General features: G+C 46.1%; 1 protein-coding gene across 3 annotated transcripts in view; it reads right to left on the bottom strand.

Moving 5' to 3' along the window:
* The window catches only part of ZNF740 (zinc finger protein 740), a 36882-nt gene extending 18973 nt beyond the window's left edge, over window positions 1–17909 (bottom strand). Inside the window, exons 1-3 of one of the 3 annotated variants that reach the window (XM_083169607.1) lie at window positions 17864–17909; window positions 6021–6132; window positions 1520–1699 (exon numbers count right to left, since the gene is read on the bottom strand). In XM_083169607.1, the coding sequence (XP_083025733.1) occupies window positions 1520–1699; window positions 6021–6044 (204 nt within the window). In that variant the 5' untranslated portion in view covers window positions 6045–6132; window positions 17864–17909. Of the gene's footprint in view, window positions 1–1519; window positions 1700–6020; window positions 6133–17450; window positions 17578–17863 lie in introns of those variants that run through there. The other 2 variants (XM_083169606.1, XM_083169608.1) reach the window with 2 other exon arrangements.
* Window positions 17910–19969: the final 2060 nt, after the last annotated feature.

Below are 19969 nucleotides of genomic sequence, written 5' to 3' on the forward strand. Positions count from 1 at the left end.
CTTTTGTGCAGCACGTAAGATCAGAAGATTTAGCAAAAGATCCACGGGAGCGAGCATCGGCCGATTTTCGACCGATTATCGGTAAATATCGGCCGATATATCGAAAATCGGCCCAAAAATCATTCTAGTGTGTGGGCACCTTAAGAAGTGGATCACTTCTTTGTGTCCATGCTGTTTATTTGGAGTGCCGCACCCTTTCCATTTGGTTGGTTATGTATATATGCATTTTATTAAATAGGACATTCTTGGTTATTGTGCTTTTCCTGTGCTGCGCTGCGCTGCCTACAACTTTTCCACTGTTACAGAAGTTCCCATAAATGTGCTGCACATGTAGATTGCTTTGCTTTCAGTCTTCTGCTCATTACAAGCCAGCTCAATGGGGTTTCAGTCTGGAAACTGTGCCGGACATGCAATGATTAGAAGCCTAGTCTTCTTTATTTAATCGAAGGTAGAGTGGACATAGGGGTAATTAATTACCGCTTGCCTTCACTGCTTAGCGAGCAGCTCAACGCCACCCATCCGAACGCTCCACCTCCCACTGCATCCCCTCTTTAACATGAGAGGGGATGTGTTTGCAGCCGCTAGCAGGAGAAATCATTTGATGGTCACTGACTATCGAATTATTTCCCCTGCCTTCGCAAATAAGTCAGTCAGTCTCAAATTACTTTCATTTCTGAGTGCTAGGATGAAGACGGGGCCGGCCTGCCCGTGTTCCCAGGGGGAATGTCCAGCGTTTTTACGGAGACGCCCATAAAACTCTGTGTTCCCCTGGTCTGGCCCGCTCTCCCTGCAGCGAACCGCCCATTCAGTATGTAACTCGCCGAAGAAATGCACAAACTCCGGCCATCAGGGCTAGGGCCAAATTCGGATCCTGAATCTGAACCATAGTCTAATCATGTGTTTTGATTTACTATCTTGCTGTTGGACGAATCCTTGAGTACACCAGAATGAAGATAGCATGGTGTGACAACACGCTATGGTAGCTCTTGTAGTCTTATGTGACAGTCAAGGAGCAGACTGGGGATCTGATAAATGAGTCCTCAACCACCAGCTTCTTCCACCATTGTTGACAGATGGTGTCATACGAGCACAGGGGTAGATTTACTAGCCGCTGCTTCCTGGCGTGTTTAAGCACAAAATGCAAAACATGGGACACTTTGCTGTTAAAAGCATGCTCTTGTAAATTTGGGGCTGAAAGAAGCTGCCACTTGATAAATACACCTCACACACTGATGGCGGACATCAATTAAAATCAGAACGTTGGAAACATTGAAGTTTAGCAGCCTTTACTGCAAAGGGTTCTAGGTAAGCAGTGCCATCTAGTGTTGCTAAAGTAAAAACTATTTTTGTTTTTTTCTATAAGCCCTGCGATAAAAACGCTTGTGTTGAATACAATAAGTACAGTAGAAACGGAGACAGACATTAAGTCAACCTGCATTGGGTTGAAAGAATCAAAAAGGTAGACATGGGAATGGTTGACATTGGGGAAGGGGGACTGTATAGAAATGTATTTCTGTACCGGTGACGTGCAGTTCTCCTCTGTGTCTGATATTTCAGTTATTTCCTCCACATCGTCATCGTCTCCTTCATCGCTGGCTATTGTACGTGACAGGCTGGCGCTCAGCATTCCCAGCTTCTTACCCGCTGCCGAATGGAGGAGACTCAACCCAGAAATACTTTCACAGCCCAGGAGGCGACGCTGCAAGAACAGGATCGTTATAGTCACATAAATACTACCAGGGAAACCATCATATACACATAACATTTCTGTGTGCATTCTCCCTACACGGAAATATCTCCCCTACGTGATCTGTCATTACACCGTAAGGGAACAACTGAAAAGACAACACTTATAGGGCGTACAAACACAGAGATGTGCTGATGGGTGATCTGAGCAATGCTACCTCGCTCAGCACACAGCACTGCATAGCAATGTGCCGCTAACCAATCTGTCAGGGACAGTGTTCCTCGATGACAACACTGGGCCTGACCATGGCGATTATAGATTTATACAGCATGGATAACAATCGCCTGGGTGATAGCAAAGCATAATAAAAATTAAAGACAAGAAATGCAAGATGTACATTTTAAAAGGAACGCCACCAAGAGTTATAGTGCTAGAGTGGCAGCAATAGGAGAACTTGTCTATAGGTTAATAACAAGTGCGGAACTTCAGAAATACTATTGAGAAAAACCTACATAAAATCAAACTTCCATTAGGAATGGCGAAACTACCAAGAAAAACTTTTTATCCTTACGGAGCCCATAGACGCTCCGTTTTTGCCGGCTCCGTTCTGTACTATGCGATGCGTGCTCCCGCGCATCACATAGTACGGTACAAAACGTATGTGCTGCACATACTTTTTGTACTAGGTACACATCGTATCGGATCGCAGTGCATGCACAATGCATGCGATCCGATACGATGTGTACTTTAAAAGTACAAAACGGGCCGCAAAAATGGGCCGTGTATGGGGGGTTTTAGTTCTAGGCATAATTCTGAGCATCAATCTAAGAACACTATACCAAGTGTGATGATTCGAGGCGAGAGTGTAACTTAATGGGGATGCTCACCGCTTAGCAATGGCAAACTTGCCAAAACAGATGACAAAATCCAACCTGATGGAGGCAAAAAATGCATATCTTGTGGAAGCCAACTACCTCCCACCTCGACTGCTCCCTGAGGCGAGATGGCAGCAGGCTGGACGGCGAGGATGGCTTTTCCTCGCAAAAAAAAGCCATCCTCGCCGTACAAACCCCCCTCGCTGCTGCTCGCCGAGGGCATTGAATACCACCCTTAGTATACTCATTTACTCCTCTCTTCCTTTTTTCTAATTCTAGATATATGGTTTTCTAATGTTATATTTGTGAACATGCAAAATGTAAATTGTTTGGTTTTAGGTTTTTAAGCCTTGATACAGGTTTTCTTATTGTTTTGTATATGAACATATATGAAGCAGTTCTACCGGTAATTTGCCTTTCTTTGTGAAAGGGTGTGACCCTGGAATTTTCCTGGGCTGAGGACCCGGTATTTAAGACTCGGGTTGACCCTTTCACACAGAAGAAACACCTGTGTTATTCAGCAAATTACCGGGTTGAAGTTTTAACTCGCTAATTTGCTGTTCAGTGTGAAAGGGGGCAGGCTGCTCCTGGGAAATTGCCGGGTCATATGCCTGAAAGGGGTACACCTTGTACTTAGAAAGTGAAGTCGCATAAAGCATAGCACTTAAGTTGTATAGAAATACAGGTTTCTGTGGAACGAATACTTTTTTTCTGTACTACTTTATTTGTTCCATATCACATTTAATAAGAAAATCAGTAGACGGCTAAAAAATCATTATTTTCTGCTGGAAACAGATAATCTGGATCAGAATAGCACAAAAAGCCAGTGCTAACAGAGCCGCCGCCGGAAGTCACGTGGTCGGAAAGACCACGCGGCCGGGAATGACCTGGAAGCTGTATACAGCATAACAAACTGAGAACTTCCATTGGAGAAATTATGGGAACAGACACACCTTGATAAAGAACCACTGGGGTTCGAAACGCATCGGTGGAGTTCCCTTTGCACTTACCCGTGGAGACAAACGGCTGGTGTAGCGGAAAGGATTTTGATTAGTGGACAAGGAAACGGGGCCCCATTCAACTTGATCCACAAGCTTAACAACATTGTGTCCAATTCTGACCAGTTCCGCACAGCTAAGTAGCTCCAACGAGGTTATTTTATTTTAATTGTTATGTTTACAATAAATGATACTTGTTTTTATTACAAATAGAGTATCCTTAAGTCTATTTATCCTGGAAATACATCTCCTCTACCGGTGAGAAAAGAATAAGGAGAAAAGAACCATACTATATGCAATCAAAAATTCACCATTTTGTGAGTATATTGATTAGGGTGATCACCCCGATATATACAAGTCTGCTGTGGTTCCTGATCTGTGAAAGATAATCTGATATGCGGTTTTAAAGTACTCATTTTGTGAGTGTTAATGAAAGGGGGATACCCCGACTGAAAATAATCTCTTGATAGATCGGTAACAATGTGTGCACTATATTGATATAGCTATTGAACTGTAGAAACAGGATTACACGAGGGGAACGGCCCTCTCTCTCTTCCTTTTATCTTTTCATATATATTCAGACAAATTGAGTGAAGAGACTCGTCAGGACTCAGCTCACGTCACAGGGGAGTATTAGCTTTTCTTTTTCATTTTTAAGCGCCCATATTCATACTTTGAAAACACTCCATTTCCAATTGCCATTTACCACAGGGAGATTAGGTGGTCCCCCTTGTATCAAAAAGAACACAGGCAGCTTATTGCGCAGACCAACTTCAACCCTATCTATAGATTACCAGTGCTAACAGAGTTCATCGAATTGATGCTATTGCGGCATAATCTCGAAGAACTACTATGGCGCCAGAGTTTCACAGAGTGCACATACAAAGTCGCTGATAAGACGGATATACATACAGTAGGCTGTTCATGGGTTCCGGAGATGGTCTGTCTAAAGCCCTGTACATACAGGGAGATATTAGCCGGTATGTCTGGCTAAAAAAAGTCGCTGAGTGACCATATAGCCTTTGTTTTTGTGTGTGTACAGGGTGATAAATCACATGGATCGCACTCCTGCAGCCAGCTGAGTTTACAGTGGTGATTTGTCAGTCAAAACTGAAAAGACGCGGAGAGAAACACTGTGCGATATGGTTGCTGAGCGATATATCGCTGGGCAAGAATAAACAAAAATCACTCAGAGACCATATTGCAACGTGTACCATTTCTATCCGTGGCACTTTAGTTTTGCGGGCTTGCCACTGAAGTGTAGTCAGAGGTTCATACATTCTCTTTGGAGACCGTACACGGATGCTAAGTCTACACCTGAGCAAGTTTCCATAGAGCATGGGTCCTCAAACTGCGGCCCTCCAGATGTTGTGAAACTACAAATCCCAGCATGCCTTGCCCCAGTTTTAACACTCCCTTATAGCAAAACTGTGGCACGGCATGCAGGGATTTGTAGTTTCACAACATCTGGAGGGCCGCAGTTTGAGGACCCATGCCATAGAGTGATGGATGGTGGTGACTAGGAAGCCCTACACACATTGCTATGTGTGTAGGGCCATAAGAGTCTGAATAAATAACAACCACAAAAACTACACACAAAAGCCCAAGTGGCGGCACAGGTGATATGGAACAGTCAATACATTAGTACACGGAGCTGAGACACCAAGTAAGGAAACCTTACAAAGACAGGCATTTCAGGGACCAAGGGATAATAAATACACTTTTAGGCTTATTTTAAAAAACCTCAGTATTGAGACCTAGAGAATATACTACACGATTAAAATAACCCCACAAGCTACAGGTGTCCGGTCTACAGATCCACGCTAAGCTTACTGAGTGACCAGAGCGAGCCAGGAAAACCACCTGCTCCCTGAGCTATACTCTCTCCAATGGATATTTACGTTAGATGCTGATCTGGCTAAGAGGAGGTAAGAACTATCTCTGAACTACTTCACCTAGCCAATACTGGGGAACAAGCCCCTCGGGGAGTCCTCACTGAGGCATCTATAACAAAACAAAAAAGTCAAAAGATTTCAGCTTGTGTGGGTCCTCCCTCTCCATTCCCCACGCTGTTAGGCTGGGTACACAATATACGATTTTATGAACAAATTACTGGTGACTGACAGCAGGTCTGATGCAATGCGCAGTCCTGGGCACATTGTACCGGACCCTTACAGTCGCCCCAGCTGGAGGAGCAAACTGCAGGATTGCATGCGATCCTGCTGGTTGGAAAGTTCCTGGACGGCTCAAGGGAGCATTGCATGCGACTTCTCCAAGGGGAGAAGTTGCCGTAATGTATGGGGGCCTTACGAGTTCAAGGGAAATCATTGAGGACAACTTATTGTAGAGTGTGTATCCAGCTTTACTCCCTCTCAAACAAAGCAAGCTTTCTTTATGGACCGTCTCTATATCTATTGGTCACACTAGCAGGGAGGGAGGTAGGTACATAGGGGTACTAACTGCATTTCTGTGTAAATGAGCCATCTTCAATCACTCCTCAAGAATCCTGCACAGGGTGTGTGGCTGGAAAGTCTCTGTCCTGGTGTCTCACCACGATCAATTCATAACAGTCCTAAGGTTATAGAGAAAATAATCATGGCATCAACTGGGTATGAATGGAGGAACCAACAAGCAAAAGAACAGTACACAGGATATTGCATTACATGTTACATTTACAGCTTGCTATCATCTTAGACTTTAAATAACCAGGCATTTCTTAGATCATTCACAGATATGCATGGGGAAAATGGGATAACACGCATTACATTAAATGTCCTCGCTTCATATTGCATTTGAGGTTTCTATACACGTTGTGCTGTATCTCTGCCAATACAAATTATTGTAGTGGTACCATCTGTTACCCAGAGAGACATTTTTTTTTTTAGAAAGAACCAACTCTTAAGGCCCCCTTACATTATGCGATTTGGGCACGATTTTGCCCGATTCGGATGAATCGGGCCGTGAAATCGTCCCAAATCGCATATGGTGACATCCCCTCCGACCCGATGCGCGGCCCCGTGCGCATCGGATCGGAAATGGGAGGTCGGACGGGCTGCACATAAGATTTGCTAAATCTTATGTGCTGCCCGGAGCCGTGCTCCCCCACAACAGGGGACCTACCAGAGTCAGGCGCAGGGAGCCGGGCAGCATCAGCGGGAGCAGGGGGGGGCTGCGCAGAGTACCAGGGAGCCGGGCAGGAGAACACGATGCAGCAGCAGCACTTCCAAAAAAAAAGAAAAACCCCATACAAACGAATAGGAAGCCATTCATTGGCTGAGACCTCTCTCAGCCAATCAGCGATTGGCTGAGACCTCTCTCAGCCAATCGCTCATTGGCTGAGAGAGGTCTCAGCCAATGAATGGCTTCCTATTCGTTTGTATGGGGTTTTTCTTTTTTTTTTTGGAAGTGCTGCTGCTGCATCGTGTTCTCCTGCCCGGCTCCCTGGTACTCTGCGCCGCCGCCCCCCCTGCTCCCTGCCCAGCGGCTTCCTGCCCGGCTCCCTGCACCCCGACCCCCCCCCCCCCCGCCCACTCTCTGTTTGCGGGCATATTCCTGCTGCTGTCCCCCGCTCCCATTGTCCCTGCAGCTCCCCGGGAGTGGCATGTGATAAATCACATGCAAAACTTGGCACATGAAGTGCCATCGCATGTGATCCCTCCCGGGGAGCTGCTGGGACAATCGGGTCCGACTTGTCGTTATGACAAGTCGGACAAATGTAAGGGGGCCTTTATATTTGTATGATTGTTTTTGTTTACTTCTAAAAACAGCAAAACAACCAGATACATATCCTAAAACATTTGTTCACTCAACATATTGGTGATAAAAAGATCATGTGACAATAAAAACAGGACAGGATATTCACGTGTTGCTTTTAAGTTGGGTGCACACTGTAAACCGAATACATATTGACCCAGTCAAAAGGATTACCCCTACTGGTCGACATGCATTAGGCCGACACAAGCAAAAGATCGACATGGCAATGGTTAACACATGAAAATTTAACATGAGTATTCCGCAATTTATTTATTTTTTAAACTTTTTCATACTTTACCACCCACGTGGACTGTGACCGATAAAGAGTGCCGACGCAATAGTAGTGGAGGGCGGCACCTGGCCTGAAGCACGGCAAGTGAAATGAGCCATGTACACTAAGTGGGGGACCATGTGCTCAAATCTACAAACGGACACAAAAACGTGATAAACTCAAGTCGACCTTTTCACGGGTCGACCATTGTCATGTCAACTTTGTTTTTGTTGCCCAGGTCAACCTTTTGGGGTCAGACTAGACACTATTGACTTCTTTATGGTCAACCCTGTGATCCATACCCTACTAGACAATATGTCACCATATAATGTATGTCTTTTAGGGTGTACCCATGATATGCACACTAATCTGGGTCGCTTCCAACATTTCTATCAGACCTGCAGCAGGGCCAATGGGGGATGTCATTAGCAATGACACACTTGCTGCATTCTGGGTCCCGTTGGCAACAAAGTCGTGCTAGGTACACATTGTCTAGTGCAGACATGTTCGAACTGTGGCCCTCCAGCTGTTGTGAAACTACACACCCCAGCATGCCTTGCCATATTTTTAGCATTCCTAATAGCAAAGCTGTGGCAAGACATGATGGGACTTGTAGTTTCACAACAGCTGGAGGGCCATCGTTTGGAAATGCCTGGTCTAATGTGTTCCAAGCTTTATACTCTCTCTCTCTCTCTCTCACTCACACACACACACACACACACACACACACATTAACGGGATCTAACACCCAAATGCACAAGGGGGAAGCGGTATACAAGTCCACTAGAGAAGAGGGGGTTATGGATATCGTGGGATTTAGAGACAATTAATTAAGACAACTAATGGATTTAAACAAGTACTATGTTATTTTCTCTATGTATTAGGTTCCAGATAAAGCTGTTATGAGGTTGATGAGAGGGTGGCTGGGGTGGTTTCCTACCCCTGTAAGGCAAGCCTTTAGTCACTGCTAGAATTCAGCAGCATCAAAGATGTGATTCCAGCAGCAAGTAAGCATTAAGTATATCCATTATTTATGTTTAGACACAAGGGGTGAAATGTAATAGGATGAGAGACTCAGAAAGTGAGACATTTGGTAAGAAATCTACAGTTTTTTTTAAAGCAGCAATCATTTACACTGCAAAACCAGTTTGATTTTGCCGTGTAAATGATTGCCGCTTTAAAAAAAAAAAAAAAAAAAACCACTTGAGATTTCGTACCAAATCTCTCACCCTAAGAAATTTCCCCCAAGATATATAATAATCGGCTTTTCTGCAGCACTAGGTCCGGTTACCCACCAGCGTTAGGTTTTCTTCACTTTTGATGTGTTTCTTTTTCTCCAAAAGTCCATTACATAAAAGCCAAAAAGCAGCTAATTTCCCTACCGATAGTCTAAAGGTCAGGATTAGAGTCTGCCTAGGCTGGAAACTCTTTATACTGGTCCAGCTCTACGTATACATGTTCAAACTGGCCAAAATGCTGTCATTTAGAGATCTGACAATCAACATGTATAGATTGTAAGCCTGGTCCTTGTATCTCTCTGTATGTTCATAACCAGTCTGGTTTCATTACTTGCACTATATAAATAATGTTAAGTGTCTGCCTGAATCCAGTACAACTTGCTTAAAATTCCTGTGGCACTGTGAGGACGCTGCACTGTGGATGGTAGTGTCTTCTGACAGAAGTCTGCTGTTGTGGTGTTTGATTAATGACTGTTTGCGCTGTCAAAACTCTTTTCCCTGCTTTACTTATCTACATTTATTTTCTGATAAGACAAAAACTATAATTGATTAAAACAAGAATAAAAATTAGTTTAATGACTCTAGTTCTCAAAAAGCAATTATGTGTTAAGTAACTACAAATGGAATAAATTAAAAAACAGCAGAAAGCATAAGTTTTTTGCACCTGATGTTTTATCAGGGGTAATAGGATACCTCTATTTGTAGTACGACTTATCTCTGCAGAGAAAACATGGACAGGTGATCACAGGTTAAAGCCTCATAAACATAATGCCATAAAGGCAGACAATATATTTAACATTATTATCATGCATATCGTTCAGTGGGTACAATCGATAACGATATGTGCTCCCATGGGTCATTATCGACCACCTTTCTTGTCTGTACCTGCAGTCCAATTTTGCCTATGTTGTTTATGACTACATGCATATTGTTCATTGTTTATGAACGATAAAGATACATTTTTCATAAAACAACATGGTCAGTGGCAAAGCAGGCAATTTAATTTGGTCTATCATTTGAAATCATTCATTGGGGGGTATTCAATGCTGCAGCGAGCGGCCGGCGAGGTGGTTAAACAGCGAGGATTGCTGAAACCAGCGATCCTAGCTGTTTAACCCCCGCGCCGGCCGCTCGCTCTATTCAACGTTCTGGGGAAATCCTCGACGTCACAGGACGGCGAGAATTCCCCAAAACAGCGAGACCCGCGGCTACTGCAGAAAACTCGCAGTTTTTAGCCGAGGGTCTCGCTGCTTCTGGAGCCGCATCCGCCAATTCCCCCTCGCTCAAAAAACAGAGCGAGGGGAAATTGGCGTATGAGGGGGCTGTGTTGAATGCTGTCAGGGTGAGTGGTGACAGCGAGCAGGAAGCCCTGCTCGCTGTCACCACTCGCAAACAGCATTGAATACCTGCCAGTGTGTACATATGTTCATTCTAAGAGGAGTTCAAGGAAAATCTGTAATTATATGGTTAGCTGCCTTTATGGCATAATGTGTATGTAGTTTAATAGAGTTCCTTCTAGGAACTAGGGCGGGCAGGGTGCCGCTACACGGAGGTGGACCAGGCATGCCGACGTCACTGTTTTGGGCAGTCCCGGCCACCCCGAAGGCTCTACGCTGCCAGGGAAGCGCCGAGCATCGCTATCTACAGCGGCGCCAGGATTGCCCTGTCACACCAGAGGGGTCGGAGGCAGGCTGTTTTAGCAGGGCCCTGCCAAAGGGGCAGGGCGCATTTTGACCTTTAAAAATCAGGCAGGGCGCAGCGCCCCACTAAAACAGCCTAGCGGGAACACTAGTTTAAGATTAGGGTACTATGGTCATGTTTTGGTTAACTAACAACACACTGTGTGTGTTTGTGTGGTCCTAAACAACCACCAAACATGCTAAATATTGCTGAAGATCGATCTGGTTGACCAGCAGCACAGCAGGGGTATCTGAGAAGTGGCTGTCCTGTCATAAGGATTTAAATAATGATATTACCAGATCTAACAATCAGATCACAAATATTATGGTCATTCATGCAGTCAAAATTAGAAGTGACTGACATAGCAGGCTGGAAAAGCTGTCATTTGCATAATAAAAAATGCCTTTTATGCGGACCATAGACTGCATGACAGATGGACAGAGAGAAGGAATGACTCAATAAGCAAAGGAACAATAATTGGAGCATCACAACACACTGTAAGATGTACAGACTATGGAGGTGATGGTTGGGTGGATCAGATCAGGATTGTTAGCCAAACAATCCAGAACCTTTTGCCAGCCATCTTCAGGCTGGGAACGATTATTGTTAAAGTCCATGCTAGTAGGAGTAAACGTTCAAAACAACGATCATTCAAAAACAGAAAAGTTTTCTGCAGCTAATTACAGCTCTGATAGATACCCATACCTATAGACACCCAGCAAGGGGCATCACGGATGGTGTAATGGTTAGCATTACTGCCTCACATCACTGAGGTCATGGGTTTGATACCCACCATTGCCCTAACTGTGCAGAGTTTGTATATTGTCACCGTGTTTGCGTGGATTTACTCCGGTTACCTCCCACAATCCAAAAATATACTGGTAGGTCAATTGGTTTCCAACAAAAATTAACCCTAGAATGCCTGTGTGTGCATGTACATGTGGTAGGGAATATAGATTGTAAGCTCCACTGGGGCAGGGACTGATGTGAATGTCCAGCTATACTATACTATAACTATGTAAAGCGCTGAGGAATATGTATGCACTACATAAGAAACTGTTAATAATAAATTAAAAAAAAAACAATTAAATGTTAGATCAGACTGTGGCCGAACTCTGCAATGATCTGAGATGCGGCATGAACTTACTGGTTAAATCTGTCAGATATCTGTGCGCTCAATGGCTGGCTTGTAATATGTATGCTATTATCACCCATGTGTCCCAAACAACTACAATGTGCTTTATGGAAATGTCCTAAGGGAAGCCGTCTGAATGAGCTCCACATGGAAACATTAGGACAACCACTTTGCTAATATTGCGTTTTAAGTTTGAACTAGGTCATTAACATCTACTTAATATGGATCCAAAATGAACAAAAACGTATTTTGTAAATACACTTTATCATAAAGAAACTAATCTATATGCTATATTGAGCGTTACCATGAACACTATTGAGCATAACTGGACATCCCTAATTGGAGGCCCCATATCAAGTCTTGATCAGTACAGGATCCACATAATCTTAATGACTAGTGAAAGTATTAGTATTTATACTAACAAATATCTTTTCTCTCTCTGATATATCAAGAAATCAACAAGAAACAATAATTGATAATTGGAAAAAATAGGGGAGATGGGGATTCTTATTATACATCCACCTGATATACACTGGGTGCTGGGTCTACATTCCTTCTGCGACTGCTAGTCACTAGAGCTTGTGGGTGGGGGGTGCTGTCCGATCACTGCGACAAGTTGGGATGCCAATCCTGAAGCATTTCTTCAATTCGGGATTGAAAAATGCTCTATTGTGGATTGGCCTTCCTATTAAAAAACCCGCCTGGGATTGTGAGCGACCAGTAGACTGCAACGCATGACCTCTGACCACGTCACGCTGCACAGAGCCACACAACTGGAGATGGGCACAGCGTCTGACCATGTCCTCAGGCACTACCCAGCATTAGACTGCGCATGCATCTAATCTCCAAATGCCAGGATTGAAAAATCCTTGCAATTTTAGGGCCAAATTCCGGTATTGGACACCCTAAACAAGCAGTGATCCGGCAGGCAGGCCCACACTAGGGATCCAATGGTGCAGTAGATGCTTCTGAGATCAGTGGCTTCTAGAAAAAAATAATCTCCTGCCAGCTACCCAGTGAGCATTTCTGACCAGTCACATCAGAAGCAACCATGTCAAAGAAAGCCCATCCTGGAGGTGCAACTTCTCACAGCAGTGCAGAGCCAGCCAATCTCCCTTGAGTCTTGCAGGACCTTCCCCAGGCGGCAGGATCGCATGCCATATATAGCAAGTGCTGCCGAGACTGTCCGATAAGACAGCCTATCCACAGTACTCCAATGCGCACAGGACCACACATCCGCCATCGCTCCTGGGTCCAGGGCCATAGAACAGTATAGAGAAATCTTCCTGTTATGCCAGGACGCCATAAGATGGTTGACAGTCATTAGGTCGACACCGTTGGGTTGACATACAGGAAGGTCGACAGGGGTCTAGGTTGACATGGTTTTTTTTTTACCCGAATGTCGACAGTCAACATGGACACAATTTTAAGTGTACCGCACCACCCGCAATACTCAGCACACTATTTTATTCTCCCACCACGCCCTAGTGAATGGTAGGGCATGAAAAACACTGCCTGTCGGCATATGTGGGCACAAAAAACCCATGTCGACCTAACGCATGCGTCGATCTAATGACTTTCGACCATATTATGCTCAGTTTCTACTTTACATCAGCGACCACAGATGGTCGCTGATGAAAAAGAAACTGCCGGGGGGAGCCCGGCAGTGGTAATCAGCTGGTCGCAGGAGCATGTTCCTGCAACCAGCGATCACCACAGGGGCAAAAACGGGAGCGAGCACCCGACGATATATCGCCGGTGCACACTCCCATTGCGGGCAATATGGTCGCTCCGCGACCATATTTCCCGCGATTTTGCACAAAATCGCCCCTGTGTGTACGCACCTTAGGGGGTATATTCAATTGATTTCGAAAGTCATCTTGCCAAAAAGATGGCAGTTTCCAACATTAATAGGTCGGAAGGTGTTCAGTGTTAAGGTGGCCATACACGCTGCAATAGCACTCCCGCAGGCATCGCACAGTACAAAAAGTATGAGCTGCACATACTTTTTGTACTGCTTTGGGATCGCATCGTATGCAAACGTGCGATGCGATCCAGCCCATAACGCATGCGATTCTCGCAGTGTGTATGGGCACTTTTAGCTGTTTCTATTCGGCAGCTCGGAATGTTCTGACCTGCCGAAAATCAGGTGGATTGATGGAACGGCCGCAAATCCACCTGCTTTTAATGGAAACCATGTTTCCGGCAATGGCCATGTTTCAGGCAGACGGACATTGAAAGATGCCGGATTGAGGCAGGGAGGATGGCGCCGGGTGAGCAGCAGCGGCTTACATGGCGCCGTCCTCCTGTCCACTGCCTCCCATACCCACCCGTGGCCGGGCGAGCATCGATAAGCGGCCAAATCCGACATCCGGATTTGCCCGCGGCATTGAATAATGGATGACTGATCCATTCCGTCAAAATAATTTCAGAATGGATCCATTGAATATACCTAGGTGTGACATGTTCAATAGCTGAAACAAATAATACAATTTGCCAGGGGTATGTGTCATTGGATTAACACGTTAGGTCAACATGCATTATGTCTACCACAGAAGATCGACACATGAAATATGTCGACATGGTTGGAAGGTCAAAACAAGCATTAGCTCGACAGTCTAAGGCCCTTTTTACACATTCCGGCTCCTGCCGGGCGGCGAAACGCTGCATGGCTAAAAGTCGTGCCGTACACAGAAGTGAACAATGGACATGATTGGCCACATGGAATGGCCACAGCCCAGCTGACCGGTTGCAGCCGGATGTCACGACTGGAAGGGACGGCTGCCAGGCTGTGGTGGTCCCCACCATCCTAAACTTGTGTGCGGCATGGCTTCCTGGCCGTGCAGGGTTTTGCCGCCCGGCAGGAGCCGGAGCGTGTGAAAGGGACCAAAGGGTTGACATGAGTTGTCCACGGTTTTTGTCCCGAATGTCGACATGGTCAACAAGCACACCGACAGTGTACCGCTGAACTCACCATGCTTCGGGCTCTTTTCTATTCGTCGGCTCCAATATAACGTGAAAAACTCATGTCGACCTAATGCTTGTGTCAACCTTACTACCCTGTCTACCTAACAACCGTAATACTGTTTGCCAGGAACTTGAGGTAATAGCAAGGGACAATTTTGAAAACCACATGTACAAAATATGGATAATATGCATGCCAGTCACAAAGTCTAGTGTTCATTCTAGCATCCGCCATCTTTGAAAACCCATGCAGTTCCTGTTCCCTGCCTGGGGTGTCGCTGTCTGCTGTGGTGTTTCTAGCACAGGTCTGGTTTGCATATCAGTGCTGATATACAGACCACACTGTGCTAGAAGCACTACAGCAGACAGTGACACCCCAGGCAGGGAAGAGGAATTGCATGGGTTTTCAAAGCAGGCGAGTGCTAGAATGAAAACTACAAAGTCTCTCACACTCTGCATAAAATCCATTTTCTTAGCTGCAACATTCACCATACTTCTGTATTGCTAAGGGTACTAATGTTCACAATAATTCTCATTAATTTGTGTGTCTATAATACCAAGAGGGGAATGCAATAACCTTTTTTTTAACTACAATCATGCACACAGCAAAACAACAGTTTTTTATCACTTGCTACATTTTACATCTACATTACAGGTACTCGATCCCTGGTGCAGAAATTAAATTGCTGCTGGCGACACGGATTCCCTCCTATTTATTTGAATACTACAGTAATGTTAGGACTACAATCTATTCACATTATTAGTTACATTAGCACTAAAGGTGCCCATACACCGGTGAGATGTATCTAACCAACTGGTTGCTTGCAATGTGGGCAGGACCTTCCTGGGGGACAGGATCGCATATGATACATTGCATGTAGTCCTTTAGCATGCAAGGTATCTCATGCAATCCTATTAGGACTGAATGGGCTGAGACAAATCTTTGTGGTAGCCAGCGAGATCTGCGAATGAGATGTGAGGCGAACGGGAGTGCACATCGCAATCGCACCAAAACCACCTGCGATGTGCCAGTTTTCATGAGATCCATCGCACCAATGTGTCTCAATCACATGAAAACTGGCCAGATTGCACCGATGTATTTGCACCTTAAGTCTAGAAGCAATACAAACCATTCCGAGGTCATTGTTTAAAGAAGTCCTCTGATGCGTGTATTGATTTGAAAAAAAATCTAATTGGATTTGGTTTTGGCCTCTTGTGCAAATTTACTTTTTGAATTAAACTTACTCATTAAAAACACTGTCCACATATTGTACAGTGTAGGATATGCGTATTTTTAGCATTTGCTACCACCACTGGGAAGCCGCACTTTCTGGGTAAATTATATTAAGGGTATGTAGCCATCACACTGCAACAATTGTGCATTTGCAGTGGGGTGTGGTATGGGATCCCGACTGGCCGGACTCAGACAGCGGAGCGAGTGCAACAAAGCCCCTTGCAGGCAAGGTAGCTCGCTACCTATTCTATTCTCCCTCTATGGGGGTCGTGGACCCCCACGAGGAAGAATAGCCGGTGGCCACCGGGAACCCGAGTGTCAGGATTTTGACTGTTGGGATCCCAACGTCAGGGTAATGACTGTCGGGAAACTGTACGGCACCCTTTGCAGTGGACCCAGTACGCTCATGCATGCACAAAGAAGCTTTGCTGTGGCCACGGATTTCTGGTGTCCGAATCAAAATGTAGATCAGCCATTGGATAGAAATTGGATAGATTTTTCACTTTACTACATGTGGGGGTGTTAATTGGTTTGTCTGCACCCATTACGTAACGGGGGCCGATCAGAAAAATTTAATTGTTTCCCATTATAAGGAATGTATAACGGAGAAACCAGTCTAAAGTACTGTTTTGCATGCACAAACTCCTATTCGGGAACGCAAGGTGGCAACTTATCACACATTTCAGCTTGCCACAACAAGAGGCTGCAAACTGAAATGTTCACACCTGAAGAGATTAACAATTGGATTGCTCCACCAAGTGCCATCTAGTGGTGCCACAGGGCAAAATATTTGAAATCCCCCCCATTGAGAAGTAACATTATAGGATTTATTTTGCTAAAATGGAAACAAACATGGTATGTGTCAACCATCCCAACCCTGGCACTGAGTGTAAAAACTGTTCAATCAAATTATGAATATGAATAGTTGCCAACCATCAGATTTAGGATGCCCATCCCAAGAAAGACAGTGGCATTAAGAAAGGGGAAAAGTAGTAACAGAACTTCACAAAAGGGATACCAGGCAATGCTGAGATAGGTAATGAGCAGACATAATATAAAGTGCTCTCTACTACTAATTCCCATAACCCACTAGTGCTTTGCGTAATATTCATTTTACCTACTCCATCATGTTGAAAGCAAGTTACATATAAATCCATAACTCTGCATGGCAATGGCTGACACACCACAGCCCATACTGATACACCACAACAAAAACCCAATCCCAACACAGTACATCTACAGATCCCTGTAGGCGGCATAAAACATGCAGCAGGTAGTAAATGGGATGGGGGATGCAGAGAGCAGCCCCCAGCTGCAGCCCTAATATGATACAAACTATGTGGGGGCCGCCTGATCCCCACACTATGGCAAACGCCCCCAAAGCCCGAGCACCACAAATGCGCGCCCTCAGAGTGTAAGGGGTGCAGGTACATTGGGGACACTAGGAGGGATGTAGCACAAAAACACGAGACCTTCCTCCCGCCTAATGCATAATACCCAGAGCAGTGTGCACTTCCCCATGCAGGCGCTACCCGTTACTGCTGCCCCCATATAACAGTCTATCGGTCGGTAAAATTAAAAATGGCTCCATATGCCTCAGGCCCAACTAATATACCTTGCCAGCCGCGACCTGCTTCGTATCCCACTTCTTCCGCTGCCCCGGAACTTTTTTCCCTCAAGACTTCCTGTGCAGCTGCACATGCGCACGAACAGCCTGGGCTGCTCTAGCCGCCATTTTACTAGAGGCAAAACAGCAAGCAGCTAACTTTATTGAGAGATAAGATTATTGCCGAGTATGTATCAGAGCTAGGAAGGCAGTATAAAGGGCAGTGCTTACGTTACATGCTGCATATGTAAAAAGGTGTTACATTAGGAATTTAAAAGGAATTAAAGGAACATTTAGGTCAGATATATTATTATGTAAACTGAAACTGCACATTTCAAAAGTAATATACATTGCTCAAAAAAATAATGGGAACACTTAACACAAGGGGGCAGATGTATGAACCAGTGTTAAGTCATACTTGCCTACTTTTATCTTCACCTTTCCGGGAGAAGCCCGGAGAGGCAACACATCAGGGGGGCGGGAGCAAGGCTGACATCACTTGGCCCCGCCCCCCATGACGAAAACCTCCGTGATTCGCGGACCGAGAGGGAGGGGGCGTGGCTTAAATGCCGCGAAATGACGCGAAAAGACGCGATCGCGTCATTTAAGCCCCGCCCCCTCCCCGCGTACCCGCGATTTCATGTAATTTTACCCAGCGGGCAAGGCTGGAGCGGGGCAAATCCCAGAATGCGAGAGACTTGCCCACCTTTCCGGGGGGCCGGGAGAAGGACCCGATTTCCGGGAGGCTCCCGGCCATTCCGGGAGGGTAGGCAAGCCTGTGTTAAGTGCAGAAATGCACTTAACGCTGGTTAACTGGGGGGGATTACGATTTCCCTAATATATTACTAGCGCACCTAACATGCGTTAGTGACAGCCCGCCAAGTTACGCTCGGCGGGGCTGTCCACTGCAATCCCCCAGTGTTTAGCGGCCGGGGCGATGTATTAACAGCCGCCCAGGCGTTAATTCGCCCCGGCAGCTTCGCCAGCTCAGGGCTAGCGTTGTCCTATCCCCCACTGTGGGGACAACGCTAGCCCTGCTTCTGGCTCGGGCTGCGCTGGAGATCTCGCGGTTTTAGCAAGATCTCACGCATGCCCAGACAGACGGCAGGGGGGAGGAAAGCACATTGCGCATGCGCAGGACGCCGGGGAGCCGATAAGGAGAGCCGTTAACACTAGGCATAACGGTTCTACTTATCGGCTTGCAGAGGTTAATACATTAGCAAATAACGGGTGCCCGCTTCCCCTCGTTATGCAGGAGAAGCGGGACCCATTATTTGAGAAGCGCTAAGGGGGGGGTTAGTACATCTGCCCCATTGTAACTCAATGTAAGTCAATCACACTTCTGTGAAATCAAACCGTCCATTTAGGAAGCAACCATACTTGCCTACCCTCCCGGAATGGCCGTGAGGGTCCCGCAAATCGGGTCCCCCCCCCCCCGGGAAGGTGGGCAAGTCTCCCGCTTTTTAACCATAGCCCCTGCTCCCCCTCTCCCCGTGGTCTAAAACTACGAATTTTGCGAGTCTGCGGGGAGGAGGCGGGGCTAAAATGACGCAATTCACGTCATTTTAGCCCCTCTCCAATCCACGGACCCGCAAATTGATGCTGCAGCCTGTCATGGGGGCGGGGCTTGGTGACATCAGCCACACCCCGCCCCCTAAACAAAGCCTCTTCCCGCCCCCCCTTTCACTCCTCTCCGGGCTTCTCCCGGAGAGGAGTTTCAAAAAGTCGGTAAGTATGGGAAGCAACACTGATTGACAATCAATTTTGCATGCTGTTGTGCAAATGGAATAGACAACAGGTGGAAATTATAGGCAATTAGCAAGACACCCCCAATAAATGAGTTGTTCTGTTTTGATCAATTATGAAGGCTGGTGGTGCTTTCACGGTGGTGCTTTAAGACGGAGTCTACTATCCACACAAGTGGCTGAGTTAGTGCAGCTCATTCAGGATGGCACATCAATGTGAGCTGTGGCAAGAAGGTTTGCTGTGTCTGTCAGCGTAGTGTCCAGAGCATGGAGGTGCTACCAGGAGACAGGCCAGTACATCAGGAGACGTGGAGGAGGCCGTAGGAGGGCAACAACCCAGCAGCTGCAACGCTACCACCGCCTTTGTGCAAGGAGGAACAGGAGGAGCACTGCCAGAGCCCTGCAAAATTACCTCAAGCAGGCCACAAATGTGCATGAGCCTACTCAAACGGTCATAAACAGACTCCATGAGGGTGGTATTAGGGCCCGATTTCAACAGGTGGGGGTTGTGCTTACAGCCCAACACCGTGCAGGACGTTTGGCATTTGCCGGAGAACACCAAGATTGGCAAATTTGCTACTGGCGCCATGTGCTCTTCACCGATGAAAGCAGGTTCACACTGAGCACGTGACAGAGTCTGGAGACGCCAAGCAGAACGTTCTGCTGCCTGCAACATCCTCCAGCATGACCGGTTTGATAGCGGGTCAGTAATGGTGTGGGGTGGCATTTCTTTGGGGGACTGCACAGTCCTCCATGTGCTCGCCAGAGGTAACCTGACTGCCA

Source organism: Crinia signifera, chromosome 2, assembly GCF_055691185.1.
Source record: "Crinia signifera chromosome 2, ASM5569118v1, whole genome shotgun sequence".
In the NCBI taxonomy this organism is placed as follows: domain Eukaryota; kingdom Metazoa; phylum Chordata; class Amphibia; order Anura; family Myobatrachidae; genus Crinia; species Crinia signifera.